Here is a 16,075-nt window from a genome sequence, read left to right as displayed (position 1 = left end):
ATTTTGAGAGTGCCTCGGTGCGCTGCTCCCAGGATGAGTACGTAATTTAATTCCATTGTTTGAAAAGTCACCCTGATCGTATTCGGTTTTGGAGAAATTACTTGTTATATTTTTACTGTACAGTGTTGCCAACTTCTCATTAAAAAAAGTGACTATTGGTTGTCCGAAAAAAAATTGTAATTGTCATGGATTCTGTCAGAGAGACAAAAAGTGAGTAAAGAACATCTTAAATGTGTTTAGAGCTATAAATTCTTCTTTTTGCCATTGAAATAGGCCCTCACTTCCCATAATGACTAATGTTTTGTCGAGAGCCACATTAAATAGGCTGAATCAATTTTGTCCTGTATTGTTTAATGTTAGAAAATAGTGCAACAAAAAGTCCTTTCATGGGGAAAATTGGCATTTACATCCAGAGCGGGATTCCTTAGCGGCAGTGGCTAAAGTGGGATTTGGTTGGGGGACTCTCAAATTATGTGCAACGAAGAAAAATGACTCACCATTGGATACAATAGTGTCACAGTTGTTCCAAGTATCACACTACTTACCTGCTTTACATTTAACGGTTTAATTCTGCTCCATCTACACTGATATGGCAATATGCAAACATTGCTGAACACCACAATATGGAGCACAACCTTACTTTTCACAATTTCAAGTCCGAAACTGACTTGTATTTTAAACACCCCAAAATGGCAGCGGACAAGAGCTTTGAAAAAAAATAAAAATAAATAAATCACAACCTCTGAAATATAAAACATAACAAAACAACAACCAAAGAATAATGTGGCTCCGCGCATACAGTGTGCAGTCAAAATAGCTCCCCTATTGACTGGTACTGGTTTGATCGTCAAGTTTTTTTTCTTTTTTGGACAGGCTGTGTGAGCAGCTGAGCTTCTTGTGAGAACCCAGTTTTTAACATATTTCTGTGGATTCCACTGTTTACCAGGAGGCCCAACCAAAAAAAAAAAAAAAAAAAAAAAGAAATGAACGCTGACACCTTCGGGATTTCTAAGAAAAGAAATATGGGCACATTTCGGATGACAGTGGAGACCTGTTCCAACACGAGGACGTTTGTGAAAAATATTAAATCCAATGTAATGTCAAGCAATATAACAAAGTGATAAAAGCTGTTACACTTTCTGTTAGATCAATGGCTGGAGAGGATATCAGGAACTCTGGCGTCTCCCCTGAACTGAGACAGCTCCATGTTGAAGGAGTGGACTTGAACCTGTAAAGATGAAGGGGAAAAAAACAACTATATTTCATTTCCACTCCCACTGAATGTAAAAAAGGTTTAACTTATAATTTTTAAATGAAATTTACCCAACAAACAAATTCTTAAGACTGGGGTTTAATTTTGATCTGAAGATCTGTGTGTTTTGTGAAAGGGATAGTGAAAGCTTGGATGAAAACATGTTCTTCTTTCATTTTGATTGAGTGCGGTCTTACTGGAGAGAGACGCAGAGCTGCCTACAGTCCAAAAAACAGTTACCACCTCTTACAGTGAAGTCAGTTAAGTTTGGTGTTTTTGTTGAAACCCATATTTTCTTTGTGCAATTTCAGTTTGACATGCTGTACATGTCACAGTGCAGTTTGTTCAACCCAAAGCAGAGTGTATTGGATTTCTGTAACTTCTTGGGCCTTCTTCTTTGCACCAACACTGTTTATAGTTTGAAGTCCACACTTCGGACACAAGTTGGAATGGAGACTCGGTGAGGCTGCGTCTTCCTGCTACATCATCTTAAATCAGTCCTTCGGTTTTCGGTTTGGACGCACAGTCAACTCCAAAGAGTTACATGTCTAAAACTGTGGAAGGGAAATACGTTTCAGTTACACCCACAACAGAGGAACTACACACCCATGACGGACACACAGCACGCGCGCGCGCGCGCACACACATCCAGCGTCACGTGACTTCCAGTAACTGCGGCGGTTTATAAGAAACAGTCCAGCCAGGGTTGCCAGGTCCGCTCGTTATAAGCCACTTTGGGCTTGTTGTTCTGTAAAGTCGCTTGCAAATGTGCGTTGCGGTTTTTTTTTGGGGGGGGGGTCGTTTTTTAAAGTGTGGCTGCTTATTTGGGGTTTAGGTTTAGGTCACTTTTCGAGTCGTTTTTTGGACTTGTTTCATTCGATCGGGTTGCTTGTTTTGCTCGCGAGATCTGGCAACCGGTTGTCAACCTTCGTCTGAACTGGTCTGAGAAGAAGCAGGGAAGCTGAAGGCTGAGGCTGGTGACTGTTAACATTATTATTATTATTATTATTGTTATGTCGCTGTCAGAATCTCTGGACTTTGAAGGGACTGGATGTCGAACTGATGTAAAAACAAATAGCAAAGGCAACAAAATTTTAAAATGTATAGATTTACCTGCAGCGACGTATGAAAGACTGAACTTCACTGGCGCACGAGGTAGGTTAAACTTCAACCTACATCAGTGTATTTGCTGTGGGGCTAAAGTCTCAGCTATTTGCGGATCCACAATGGTTGAGACCATTTGGTGTAACCCCGATTTGAGGCCATTGGAGGAAAACAAACAAACAAACAAACAAAAAAAAAATTGTTGAAGGGGAGAGTGGCGGGTGACACGGGGTCACAAGTGAAACCTGCACGTGGAGGTGCCAGGAAATTCTGTAAAAAGTGTGTTTTAAGAGCTTCAGTCTGGGTGATATTCTAGGATATGCTGTGTATCCACTAGAAGAGGCCGGTGATTTCCATATATCATCTTAAAAATGCGTGATGATAGGCAACATGTGGCTGCTTTTCCTCTTCTGTGTTGCTCATTTTTGGACCTGTGGGCGGGATCAGTCCCATGTGGCCTGTGACCTGTTGTTGCTGAGCAACCGCAACGTCTCTGACAAACCCCGCGCAATTATTTGTTTATCAGAATTTGATCAGTCGGCCGTTCAAGTTAGAGAGCGAACCCAAACGGACTACAATATTTCAGTGTTTTCGGAGGTCTTCTCCTCCTGCGAATACTACAGGAGAAGAGCCAGGTAAGCCCTTAAAATTAGGATATAAAAGAAAACATAAAACAACGTGACTCGGACTGTGTGTGTGTGTGTGTGTGTGATTGAAGAGAAGTGAGTGCCTCTGAGAAGAAAAGGAAGTGAAACGCAGTGGGAAAGTATGAATTGAATGTTGCTCAAAACCTGACAATTTCTGTTGATTCTGTCACAGAATAAAGCAAAGCTGTCTGTGCTGACACTGCATATGCCGACGCAACACTGAATTCTGAAATGTATTTTGCATAAACAAAACAGCTGCTCTGTGCTCTCCCATAAACCTGTGGCGTTTATATTTTGAGGAAAAGAACCAAAGTGCTCTATCCCCTGAACGTAAGGCTTTTGTAATGCAAACTCTCTCATTTTGGTAAAGATGCAGGGTGTGCTTTATTCTGAAAACATGCATGAATCTATGTTTGATCTGTAAGGCTGAACGTAAGGTGTTGTAAACATTGTTGCGCAGTTTGTGAAGGGAGAACTGAAAGAGTTAAAGGAAAGGTGTGACGTCTCCAGGCTCCGCCCAGTCAAGTGTGATTGGTGTTAGTGGCCAGTGGGCGTGATTAACGAGTGATTGTGGGTATTGTAGTAAAGCTAAACCAAATGCAAACCTAGCTATTGAGGTTGTGTTTTTATCACCATCTAGTGGACAGTAGAACTTTATCACATCCTGTTTGTTTCCTTTAATGAGGAAGTAAAGAAAGAGCGACATGTTTTCTGAACACACAAAGCTGGAAAATTTGTAAATTGACCCGAAGAGAGTTCAGCAGGTGAGAATCAAATGATCAGATGGGTTGCTGCGATCGAGTTGTGCTTGTTGATTTATATTTTATATTACTTTTGGCAGCAGATTGATTGTCATCTTGAGTTTTATTGCTGGAGGCTCCTCAGGCCTTGTCGACTGGCCCGAGGCCTCCGAACTTGTAAGGTGTGACTTTCAACTTTCTTGGTTAATTTTTCCTCCAATACAAATAGAAACAATAAGAAGGCAGGACTTTAATGTGATCAGTTTTGTTCAGCACAAACAGTTTGGCTAATTTAATGTAAAAGGTTCCAACAGTTTTTATCATGTACTAGTAGGCAGATAGTAGAACGTCATCACATCATGGTTGTTTGCTGTGATGAGGAAGAAAACTGGTTCAGTAACATTAATGTAAAATGTTCCACATTGATCCAGATCCAAGATGAGCTGTATATATATGTATGTATGTATGTATGTATGTATGTACATTACATACATACATACATACAGGTCTGTGTATAGGTCTGTGTCTCTTGAAAGCATTGTCTCCGTTCTGTTGCATTTTAGTACTGATAACAAAAAAACATGGAAGTGCAGTTCCAAACTCAAGACAACAAAAAAGCGATGTTGGTTTAAGTTTGAAACAAAAAACAAACACTTAAGTGACCAAAGCTGCCGGACATTTAAATTTTTTTTATGTTTTTCATAATTTTACCCTTTATTGCATGATATTGTTCTCAGACAATTACCAAGTTATATAAATAGTAGAAATTGGAATTGAATATATTATAATATTGTAATGAATAAATACAGATTTCTGATGGCTCTATCTGTTGGTTGAACTCAGAATGACACAGTCGGTGTAATTCAGCAACAACACCTCCAATGTTCTGACTGTCAGCAGAAGAAGATGTAAATGTGCTGCAACAATGTGAATTTCTGAGCCTTGATGAAATTTAAACCACAACCTAGAGTCCTCTAACACTGATTTGGTTTCTAACACAGATTAGAATGGTTTTCAATTGAACTCTGAAGTTATGAGGATGTGACTTTTCCTCAGATCAAACAGACACCAGGACTGACGAGGGAGAACAAGCAGCTTCTTCTCTTCACATGAAGCTGGAAAGTGTCAGAAAGTCGCCCTGAAGTGAGTTGAGCAGGTGAGATCACTGCGATCACATTGTTTTGACAACAGCAGACATGTTTATCTACAGGGCTTAAAGTATTCCGGCACAGTGCCGGATCTCCGGTGAATGTCGTTGGACTGCGATTTAAAAAAAAAAAAATAAATAAATAAAAAAATAACCAACTTGTGTATGTGGGGTATTGTCAGGTTCAAAGAGCCAATTGAGTAGGCTTACCAATGGAATGAGGGTAACGCAGCTTTCCCTCTCAACCAAACTAACATCACTAGCCAATCAGAAGCACGGTGGGGGGTCTTGGAAGAAGAGCCCCAACAGTGGGTGATGCTGCATTCCTTATAACTTGGGAAAAATGACTGCAATGGGAATTACTGCTTCCAAAATAAACATTTTAGTGTTCATCAAACAGTGGCAATATGCCAAACTCATTAACCTGCAGCATGAACTGAAGTCGGAAATTTCTGAGTACAAATATAGAATTCTGGGTTCCGAGTTTTCGTGAATGCAGCATCCAAGCCAGCGTTTTGTTTTTTTCTCTTTTTTTTTTTTCATCAAAGTCACAAGTTTTATGAAGACAAAGAATTTAGAGGATGTGCATAGAAAGAATAGAGGGGCAGAGACGACAAGTCTTTTGATTATTTGCCATTTGCCATTATTTAAATGGTCAGAACAAATTCATTATCCATAATGAAGGATAAGTTGATTTCTTTAAATGGGTGTGCCATTTTCTATTCAGGCATGACAAAACAAACATGTCTGAAGCCTTGGATGAACTTGGCAGAGTGAATTAAACTCATGCTGTTAATGGTACACTCTTAGACACCAGGACTGACGACGGAGAACAAGCAGCTTCGTCTCTTCAGATGTTTCTTCAACACATGGAACTGGAGAGTGACTGTAGATCAACTTGAAGTGATTTCAGCATATGAGAATTTGCCAATTACTGATTAACAGGATCACTGTGATCACATTGTGCTTTCTAACATAGCTTTTCATGTTACTTTTGGCAGCAGATTGATTGTAACCACGTTTATTGTTGGAGGATCCTCAGAACTAATCAACCTGTGAACTAAGAATAAGTGTGAGGATAGGTAGGAGGCAGCACCTTCTTCTACCGTACAGGAAGATAAAATTCAGGAAAAAACATAGCTTACATAGTTAAAATAAAATTTAGTAGTCAGGACCTAAATTGCATATGAATAAGAAACTGAGGAGCTTTTTGATTTTTAAACTGAGGTAAACAGAAAGCCGTTGACACTGCACAATAAAATGAAGAGACAAATCAAACCAATCAGTTGACTCAGTCTGACTGAAGCAGTGTTCAGACATAATCCGTGACGTCAGCTGACTTTGTGTTCAAAATGAGGACACAGTGTGAAGTGAGGTACTCAGCTGGATAATACACATGAAACTGTCTAAATTGGACTTTAATTTTTCTGTGTGTTCATGTGTGTGACTGAGATTCTAGTCTTCTGTCAGTTTCCCTCCCAGACTGACTCCATCGTGAAAAGGAAGGACTCTTTGTGTTTGGATTTTCTTGGTATTTTTGGGTGTGTAGCTTTGGAACAAACTGTGCTGTTTCTTCTTTGTCTTCCCTCAGTCAGACAGTGTTTTCCTCTCATACCGATTCCATCCAGAAGATGATGTACTTTGATCAGGAAGAGGTGGCCAGACCAGAGTCTCCAGGATCAACCTGTCTGTCTCTGAAGTCGGACTGGTCCAAAGAATGGAATCCGCCAAAGTTCAGGAATAGACCTGGATCATCAGAGACAAAGTAAGAGAATAAAACCCAGTTCATAGATGAATATTCATAATCCTGAATCGTTAGTGCAGATACAGGAAGACATTGAGATGGATCTTGAGATGTGTTTACTCTAAAAAAGTGAAACTCCACTAATTGGCTATTGTCACAAGGAGCTGCGTGAACACTCCCACAGAAGTTAAATACCTGGGTCTACCTCCACCGTTTTGTCAGACTAGTGAGGACTAGTCAGATCGATGGGTTGAGAACTGATGAAGCCCCTTGAATAGGAGGCGAAACGTCTTTGACAAACCTCCAGTTGCTTTTGATTCAATTGCTGGCTTGATACTGAGTCAACTTTTTTTTAATTTGGTGGCATTAACTCAAAGATTCCCTCACTTGGGAACTCTTCCTTAATGGTGCCATTATTGAAGAGTCAGAAATTCACCAAAACGATGGCTGTTAGTAACACAGTTAAACAGGCTGAGTACCGCTCCAAAGTTTCAAAGCTCCACCTGTCAGGTGACCAATCAGGTGACTCAGTCTGACTGAAGCAGTGTTCAGACATAATCAGTGACGTCAGCTGATTTAGGGTTCTGTCCACTGTGGAGGAAGAAGAGTTTTAATGAAGCTCTGTCCACAAAAAGACACTGAGACAAAATGAGGACACAGTGTGAAGTGAGGTACTTCCTGTTCTCCCCATGGACAGCTTGACTCAATGTGATGGCGAGCTGGATAATACACATGAAACCGTCTAAACTGGACTTTATTTTTCTGTGTGTTCATGTGTGTGACTGAGATTCTAGTCTTCTGTCAGTTTCCCTCTCAGACTGACTCCATCGTGAAAAGGAAGGACTCTTTGTGTTTGGATTTTCTTGGTATTTTTGGGTGTGTAGCTTTGGAACAAACTGTGCTGTTTCTTCTTTGTCTTCCCTCAGTCAGACAGTGTTTTCCTCTCATACCGATTCCATCCAGAAGATGATGTACTTTGATCAGGAAGAGGTGGCCAGACCAGAGTCTCCAGGATCAACCTGTCTGTCTCTGAAGTCGGACTGGTCCAAAGAATGGAATCCGCCAAAGTTCAGGAATAGACCTGGATCATCAGAGACAAAGTAAGAGAATAAAACTCAGTTCATAGATGAATATTCATAATCCTGAATCGTTAGTGCAGATACAGGAAGACATTGAGATGGATCTTGAGATGTGTTTACTGACTTTGGAACAAATTGCCCTGTTTCTTCTTTGTCTTCCCTCAGTCAGACAGTGTTTCCCAGGATGATGGAGTATCCAGGATCAACCTGTCTGTCTCTGAAGTCAGACTGGTCCAAAGAATGGAATCCGCCAAAGTTCAGGAATAGACCTGGATCATCAGAGACAAAGTAAGAGAATAAAAATCCGTTCATAGATGAATATTCATGATCCTGAATCGTTGGTGCAGATACAGGAAGACATTGAGATGGATCTTGAGATGTGTTTACTCTAAAAAAGTGAAACTCCACTAATTGGCTATTGTCACAAGGAGCTGTGTGAACACTCCCACAGAAGTTAAATACCTGGGTCTACCTCCACCGTTTTGTCAGACTAGTGAGGACTAGTCAGATCGATGGGTTGAGAACTGATGAAGCCCCTTGAATAGGAGGCGAAACGTCTTTGACAAACCTCCAGTTGCTTTTGATTCAATTGCTGGTGTGATACTGAGTCAACTTTTTTTTTTTATTTGGTGGCATTAACTCAAAGATTCCCTCACTTGGGAACTCTTCCTTAATGGTGCCATTATTGAAGAGTCAGAAATTCACCAAAACGATGGCTGTTAGTAACACACAGTTAAACAGGCTGAGTACCGTTTCAAAGTTTCAAAGCTCCACCTGTCAGGTGACCAATCAGGTGACTCAGTCTGACTGAAGCAGTGTTCAGACATAATCAGTGACGTCAGCTGATTTAGGGTTCTGTCCACTGTGGAGGAAGAAGAATTTTAATGAAGCTCTGTCCACAAAAAGACACTGAGACAAAATGAGGACACAGTGTGAAGTGAGGTACTTCCTGTTCTCCCCATGGACAGCTTGACTCAATGTGATGGCGAGCTGGATAACACACATGAAACCGTCTAAACTGGACTTTATTTTTCTGTGTGTTCATGTGTGTGACTGAGATTCTGGTCTTCTGTCAGTTTCCCTCTCAGACTGACTCCATGGTGAAAAGGAAGGACTCTTTGTGTTTGGATTTTCTTGGTATTTTTGGGTGTGTAGCTTTGGAACAAACTGCCCTGTTTCTTCTTTGTCTTCCCTCAGTCAGACAGTGTTTCCCATAATGATGGAGTATCCAGGATCAACCTGTCTTTCTCTGAAGTCGGACTGGTCCAAAGAATGGAATCCGCCAAAGTTCAGGAATAGACCTGGATCATCAGAGACAAAGTAAGAGAATAAAACTCAGTTCATAGATGAATATTCATGATCCTGAATCGTTGGTGCAGATACAGGAAGACATTGAGATGGATCTTCTGGGTTTTATCACCAGAAACTAATGATGTATTTTTTTTTCTGCCCAAACATTTTGTAACATCAGTCAAATCATTTCAGTTATCGAGAAATGTTTTCACAGAGACAGGAAGAGGAAAAGACATGTCTTTGGAAAGCAGCAGCTGTCCCACTGTGCTCTGTGTCAGGACGTCCAGTATCCAGTCTCTACCAGCTGTGGACACTGGGTCTGGAGACAGTGCTGCAGCTCACACTGGGACCAGTCTGGTTCTTCCGGAGACTCGTCCTCTCCCTTGTTTGGACATATTAATCTCCACAGATCCAGAACCAGACCAGGTCTAAAGACCAGCCCTGAAAAGAGTGAGACTGAACTTCTGGATGACGTCTTTAGTTTTCCATCAGATCCTCAGACTCTCTGTCTTCAGTCTGACGTTGTCTCTTCTCTGTCAGCAGATCGTGTTCTACAGGAGGTTTTAGATCAACATAAGATCAGTCTGAGGACCAGATGTCAACATGTGACTGAAGGAACAGGAACAGGAAGTGGAACCCTCCTCAACAGGATCTACACTGAGCTCTACATCACAGAGGGACAGAGTGAAGAGGTGAATACCCAACATGAGGTGAGGCAGCTGGAGACAACTTCAAAGAAGAAGACCCTCCATGATGCTCCAATCAAATGTCACCACATCTTTAAAGTCTCACCTGACCAGCAGAGTCCCATCAGACTGGTTCTGACCAACGGCGTGGCTGGAGTTGGAAAAACTTTCTCTGTGCAGAAGTTCAGTCTGGACTGGGCAGAGGGCTTGGAGAACCAGGATGTCAGTCTGCTGGTTCTGCTTTCATTCAGGGAGCTGAACCTGATCAGAGATCAGCAGTACAGTCTTCTCAGGCTGCTTCATGTTTTCTATCCAACATTACAGAAGGTCACAGCAGAGCAGCTGTCTGCCTGTAAAGTTCTGTTCATCCTGGACGGCCTGGATGAAAGCAGACTTTCACTGGACTTCACCAACAGGGAGGTCGTGTCTGACGTCACACAGGAGTCATCGGTCCACCAGCTGCTGACAAACCTCATCCAGGGGAATCTGCTTCCCTCGGCTCTGGTCTGGATCACTTCCAGACCTGCAGCAGCCAGTCAGATCCCTCCTTCATGTGTTGACAGGCTAACAGAAGTCCGAGGCTTCACTGACGCCCAGCAGGAGGAGTACTTCAGGAGGAGGTCCACGGATGAAGAGCTGTCCAACAGAATCATCTCACACATCAACAAGTCCAAAAGTCTTCACATCATGTGTCAAGTCCCAGTTTTCTGCTGGATCATTGCTACAGTTCTGGAGCACATGTTGACTACAGACCAGCAAGGAGAGCTGCCCCAGACCATGACTGACCTGTACTCACACTTCCTGCTGGTCCAGACCAGGAGGAAGAGGATCAAGTACCATGAGGGACATGAGACAAGTCTACAGGAGCTGATGGAGGCTGACGGGGAAGTTCTTCTGAAGCTAGGGAGGCTAGCGTTTGAACATCTGGAGAAAGGGAACATCCTGTTCTACCAAGAAGACCTGGAGCAGTGTGGTCTTGATGTCACAGAGGCCTCGGTGTACTCAGGACTCTGTACTGAGATCTTCAAAACAGAGAGTGTGATCTTCCAGAAAACAGTCTACTGCTTTGTTCATCTGAGTGTTCAGGAGTTTCTGGCTGCAGTCTACATGTTCCACTGTCACACCAACAGGAAAAAGGAGGTCCTGGACAACTTCCTGGAAGAGGACTTTATGTGGAAAAACCAACAACATTCAGCCCTGGAGGACTTTCTGATGGCAGCCCTGGAGAAATCCCTTGAAAGTAAAAATGGTCACCTGGACCTGTTTGTCCGCTTCCTTCACGGTCTTTCTCTGCAGTCCAACCAGAGACTCTTAGGAGGTCTGCTGGGTCAGACAGAAACCAAACCAGAGACCATCCAGAGAGCCATCAACAACCTGAAGGAAATGATGGGGATGAAAATGTCTCCTGACAGAAGCATCAACATGTTCCACTGTCTGATGGAGCTGAAGGATCACTCAGTTCATCAGGAGATCCAGGAGTTCCTGAAGTCAGAGACCAGATCAGAGGAGAAACTCTCCCTGATCCACTGCTCAGGTCTGGCCTACATGCTACAGATGTCAGAGGACATTCTGGATGAGTTAGACCTGAAGAAGTACAACACATCAGAGGAGGGACGACGGAGACTGATCCCAGCTGTGAGGAACTGCAGGAAGGCTCGGTGAGTCCACTCTCATTCTCATCAATCCTTCTGATGGGTTAGTGAAGACATTTTTAAATCAGATGGTGTTTCACTGTCAGCTGTTTGTTTTCAGATAATTCAAATGCTGCCTGAGATAAATATTCACTTAGTTGTGTTTATAGTGAAAATCCAAAAGACTGATGACATCAGTAGGTATCAGTGACTGATCATCTTCACAGCTTCACTGTTCACTGAGCTCAAGTCAGTGAAAATCAAAACAGTAGACAGTCAAATGTTTTCAGGTCAACATGGCCTCATGGTCCCTCAGAGGAGACAGAACTGGGTCAGGTCCCTGACAGACTGAGGACCTGATGGAAGTCCTGGGCGTCTTGAGTCCTCAAGCCCTCCATATGAATATGTAGTCTCCTCTGTCACAGCGACATGTTGTCTGATATGTGTCTGCAATATTTGTCACAGACTTGTTGGTTGTGGACTCTCAGAGACTGAGTGTGACGTTGTGGCCTCAGCTCTAAAGTCCAACCCCTCCCATCTGAGAGACCTGGACCTGAGTCAGAACCACATAGAGGATTCAGGACTGAAGCTGGTGTGTGCTGGACTGGAGAGTCCAAACTGTGGACTGGAGACTCTGAGGTCAGTTCACTGACTGGACCTGCTGTAGTTTGAGTGTTGTGCTTTTGCTTGGATGAAGTGTGTTGAGACATGATGATGACCCACAATAACACAAAGATCATTGAGGACACATTTCTGATTGATTAGTGATGATTTGATTGTCATCTTCTATTCTTTACTCAGGTTGGAGAGCTGCAGATTGTCAAAGATCAGCTGTTCTTCTCTGGTCTCAGCTCTGAAGTCCAACCCCTCCCATCTCAGAGAACTGGACCTGAGTCACAACAATGACCTGAAGGATTCAGGACTGAAGGATCTGTGTGGTTTTCTGGAGAGTCCTCACTGCAGACTGGAGACTCTGAGGTCAGACTCATGTTTTATTTCTGCTCTCAGATTAATATGATAATATTATGAAATGCCTGGGCTGTTTTTTTGTTCCCAGTCCGTCACTGGTGACATATTACTCTATTCATTATAAATGTGTCTATAACGAAGGCTCCTCCTGCATTATATCAAGAACTGTTACTATGTTACAGCTATGTTGGGATCACCTCACATGTGCTCTGAAAAGAACAATAGAGAGGCCTACATGTCCCTCCAGAAGCCTGGGCCAGAGTTGTCTGCCTGGTTGAAAACAGCACCCCGACCCCCATGCTCCACACTGGAAGTGTGTATTCGTGTTTGAACAGGAACTGAACGCAGACAGTGGCTGGACTCAGGCGCCCTCAGCAGGGGTCCCCAGTGACGTCACCCAGTTAATACCCACGGCAACCGTCCACCACCGCTTTTTCCCCAGGTACTAGTTGTAGTACAGAGCTGTTCCAGCTTTTCTTGGCGACCGGATCACCGAAGGTAGCAACATCAACAGTTTGGATCCTACCACCACAAAAACCTGGGTCACAGTCTTCAACTTGCGGCACGAGTGCAGACTGCTTTGATTTTTGTTTGTCTGTTTTCCTGTTTTGTTTTTTTCTCTCCTCTCCTCGAACCCACACAGACTTCTGCACAATCAGCTGATTCCACATTCTGTGAAGACCACCACGCCAACTTTGCTACCCAAAGCTACCAAAGAACATTGTTTTCCTTGATCGTCTGAGGAGCAACACGGACCGCTCAACTGAGCCATAGAACGCGTTGCGGACACTTGGAGCGGATCTCTCTCTCTCTCTCTCTCTCTCTCTCTCTCCTCTCTCTCTCTCTCTCTCTCTCTCTCTCTCTTTCTCTCTCTCTCTCTCTCTCTCTCTCTCTCTCTCTCTCTCTCTCTCTCTCTCTCTCCTTTTCTCCCTCCCTTGAGATTGGCGATTAATATGAATGATTATGAAAACTGATTGATTTCTAACAATGTTTACTATCAGTAGTAAATTTCGGGGGCACCACCCTGTTACCAGGGACCAATGTCCAAACTAGAAAAATCAATATACAGTCTCAGAAGGGTAACAAAAGGAGTGAATTCGAGTGCTGACTGTTATGAATCCAGCGATTTATCACAATTACAGCCACCATAATCACAAACGATGAATTAAATTGGAACAGAATTTATTCATAGCAACAATTATTCAAAATAACATCACTCTGGATAAATGTGTCTGCAGCGTGTTCCTCTGCGCGGTCAAGCGGTCCGTGTTGCTCCTCAGACAACGGTGACGTGATGAGTTCCTCAGTGGCAGCGGGGAAGATCACGGGAGAAGACGATGTACTTTGTTAGCTTTGGGTATCACAAAGTTGGCGTGCTGGTCTTCGCAGCACGTGCGATCAGCTGATTGCGCGGCAGTCCACGCTGAGTTCGAGGAGTAATAAAAACAGAAAAAAAAAAACAAAACAGCAGTCTGCGCTCATCCCGTCAGTTGAAAACTGTGACCCAGGTTTTGTGGTGGAAGGATTCAAACGTTTGAGGTTGCTCCCTTCGGCGATCTGGTAGAGAGGACAGCTGGGACAGTTCTTTACTGCAACTGGCGCACTGGGAAAAAGCAAAGGCGGAGCGCTGCAAAGCATATTTATTACCTGGGTGACGTCACCGGGGACCCCTACTGAGGGCGCCTGAGTCCAGCCAATGTCCGCGTTCAGTTCCTGTTCAAGGTCGGATCCACACTTTAAGTGTGAATTGTGGAAGGTTGTGGTGCTGTTTTCAAACATTATTTGTTTTTGTTTTGTTTTGTGTATATGTTGTCGGATTTTATTTTTATTCTTATTTTGTCATCCTAAGAACTGTACTACTTTAAATGTGAGCGGACTCGAAGAATAGCTGCAGCTATGCTGTTGCTAGTTGGGATCCTAAACAACAATAAACAATTAACTCTCCACCTGTAAACACCTGAATTACCTGTGTGGGAATATCTGCGGGTGGAGTGGAGGGAAATCTGAATTTTTGAACCAAACATACCAGGAAAACATCCATTTTGCTGTGATTGTGTAGCAAAGCTTTAGTCCAATCAGCTGCAGTGGTTTGGTTCCACACTAAGATAAGGATTGGCTCTAAGGGCTGGTCTGCTGGGGGAGCAGTTGCCCCGTTGCCCTCCTCTCTCTGCTGCAGGAAACATGTTTGCTCCGTCTGCCTCGCTGATCTCCCAGCTATGTTAAATATCAGTCTCAGGATTCTACGGATTGATATCCCCTCCCATCCCTGAAATTTCTTAAAGATGGTATAGATCAGAATAGATTCTGCATATTTAAATATGATTTCCACATTCAACTGTTCATGTTTCTTCAAAATGATGATAAATGATGAATTTGGTTTTCTGTGTAGAGCTTCTGCAGCTTGTTTGTAGACTGTTTGACTGGTTTTAGAGTGGACTTACCTGCCAGAGCTCAGATTGTTATACAGGAGTTCATATGTGGCAGAATCAGAGATAGAAATAAGGTTTGGCTGACTCTGCTGTTTGGTTATTTCTGATGTGTTCAAATGACAACGTTGACAGTTTGAGTCAGTTCAGGTTCTTTACAGTGTTGTTTCATTTTCTCATGAAATCTTGTCACTGTTTGTATTTGACTGTTGTGAAGATGCTTCCTGTTGGTTCAGCTGTTTGACTTTCATTTTCTAAACTTCTACTTTCTAAACCTTCAGCTATGAACAGATGATGAAACATTGAAGACTTTCAAGCAGGAACTTTGTCTCCTAAAGTCACATCTTTTATTCTTTACTCAGGTTGAAGAACTGCGGTTTGTCAGAGATCAGCTGTTCTTCTCTGGTCTCAGCTCTAAAGTCCAACCCCTCCCATCTCAGAGAGCTGGACCTGAGATGGAACAACCTGAAGAATTCAGGACTGAAGGATCTGTGTGGTTTTCTGGAGAGTCCTCACTGCAGACTGGAGACTCTGAGGTCAGACTCATGTTTTATTTCTGCTCTCAGATTAATATGATGTGACAGTTGTGGTGACTCTGACCTGCAGACAGGTTTATATTTATGAGGGAAAATCCTCTTCAGGTTTTAGACATTTAAACTGTGAAATATTTCAAAATTACTTTTGAAAACCAATTTTTATTTATAATTTGGAAATTGCATTTGAATTGGACATAATTTATTAATCAATCATGTATTTTGAAAGGGGAATTCATATATTCATGAATATTTGTATGTTAATTTTCAGATTTTAGTGTGTGATTCATTTCATTCATTTATTTATTTGTATGTCATTTCACAAAAATGCCCAACCCACATAGTTTTATAATACATGTATTTAATCTTACAATGGCTGTTGTAACAACATAACCTCTTATATCTGCATATAAACATACACAGATACATTATCATCCTTTCCTCAAGTAACAATGTTACATGATAATTTAAAAACAACAAGTAAGCAATCAAAAGATTTAGCTGTGTTTCTGAAGCCTTGGAAATAAATTCAGCTACTACATGAGTCCCTTTGCTGAAAAGGAACTCATGTTTCTCAGATTCATCCAAATCAAAGAAATCAATATAAATGCGAACCATTTAGGCAAGGCAAGTTTAATTTATAGAGCACAATTCGTACCCCTGGTAATTCAAAGTGCTTTATAGATACAGATAAACAGGAACAAGAAGGTAGATAGAATCATTACATAAATCATTAAAAAAGTAATAATTGAATGAATTAAGATTTTAAAAAGCGCAGATAAAATCCTTTCAGTTGTCATATGGACACCTAAATAGAATTGTTT

At 42.2% G+C, this 16,075-nt stretch overlaps 1 protein-coding gene across 1 annotated transcript; it reads left to right on the top strand.

Annotated features, from left to right (window-relative positions):
- Positions 1 to 2,130: 2,130 nt before the first annotated feature.
- Positions 2,131 to 15,246, top strand: LOC115051488 (protein NLRC3-like; the record flags this gene model as incomplete). The annotated part of the gene is made up of 11 exons (XM_029514892.1): positions 2,131 to 2,407; positions 4,800 to 4,899; positions 6,482 to 6,655; positions 7,561 to 7,734; positions 7,879 to 8,001; positions 8,911 to 9,033; positions 9,221 to 9,456; positions 9,550 to 11,350; positions 11,789 to 11,962; positions 12,125 to 12,301; positions 15,081 to 15,246. Coding segments are annotated over exons 3-11 (3,108 nt in total), but the record flags the coding sequence as incomplete, so codon positions are not given.
- Positions 15,247 to 16,075: the final 829 nt, after the last annotated feature.

The sequence above is a fragment of the Echeneis naucrates genome, chromosome 2, assembly GCF_900963305.1.
Source record: "Echeneis naucrates chromosome 2, fEcheNa1.1, whole genome shotgun sequence".
NCBI lineage: Eukaryota > Metazoa > Chordata > Actinopteri > Carangiformes > Echeneidae > Echeneis > Echeneis naucrates.
Note: the sequence above shows the minus strand (reverse complement) of the source record. Positions and strands in the feature narration are given on the sequence as shown.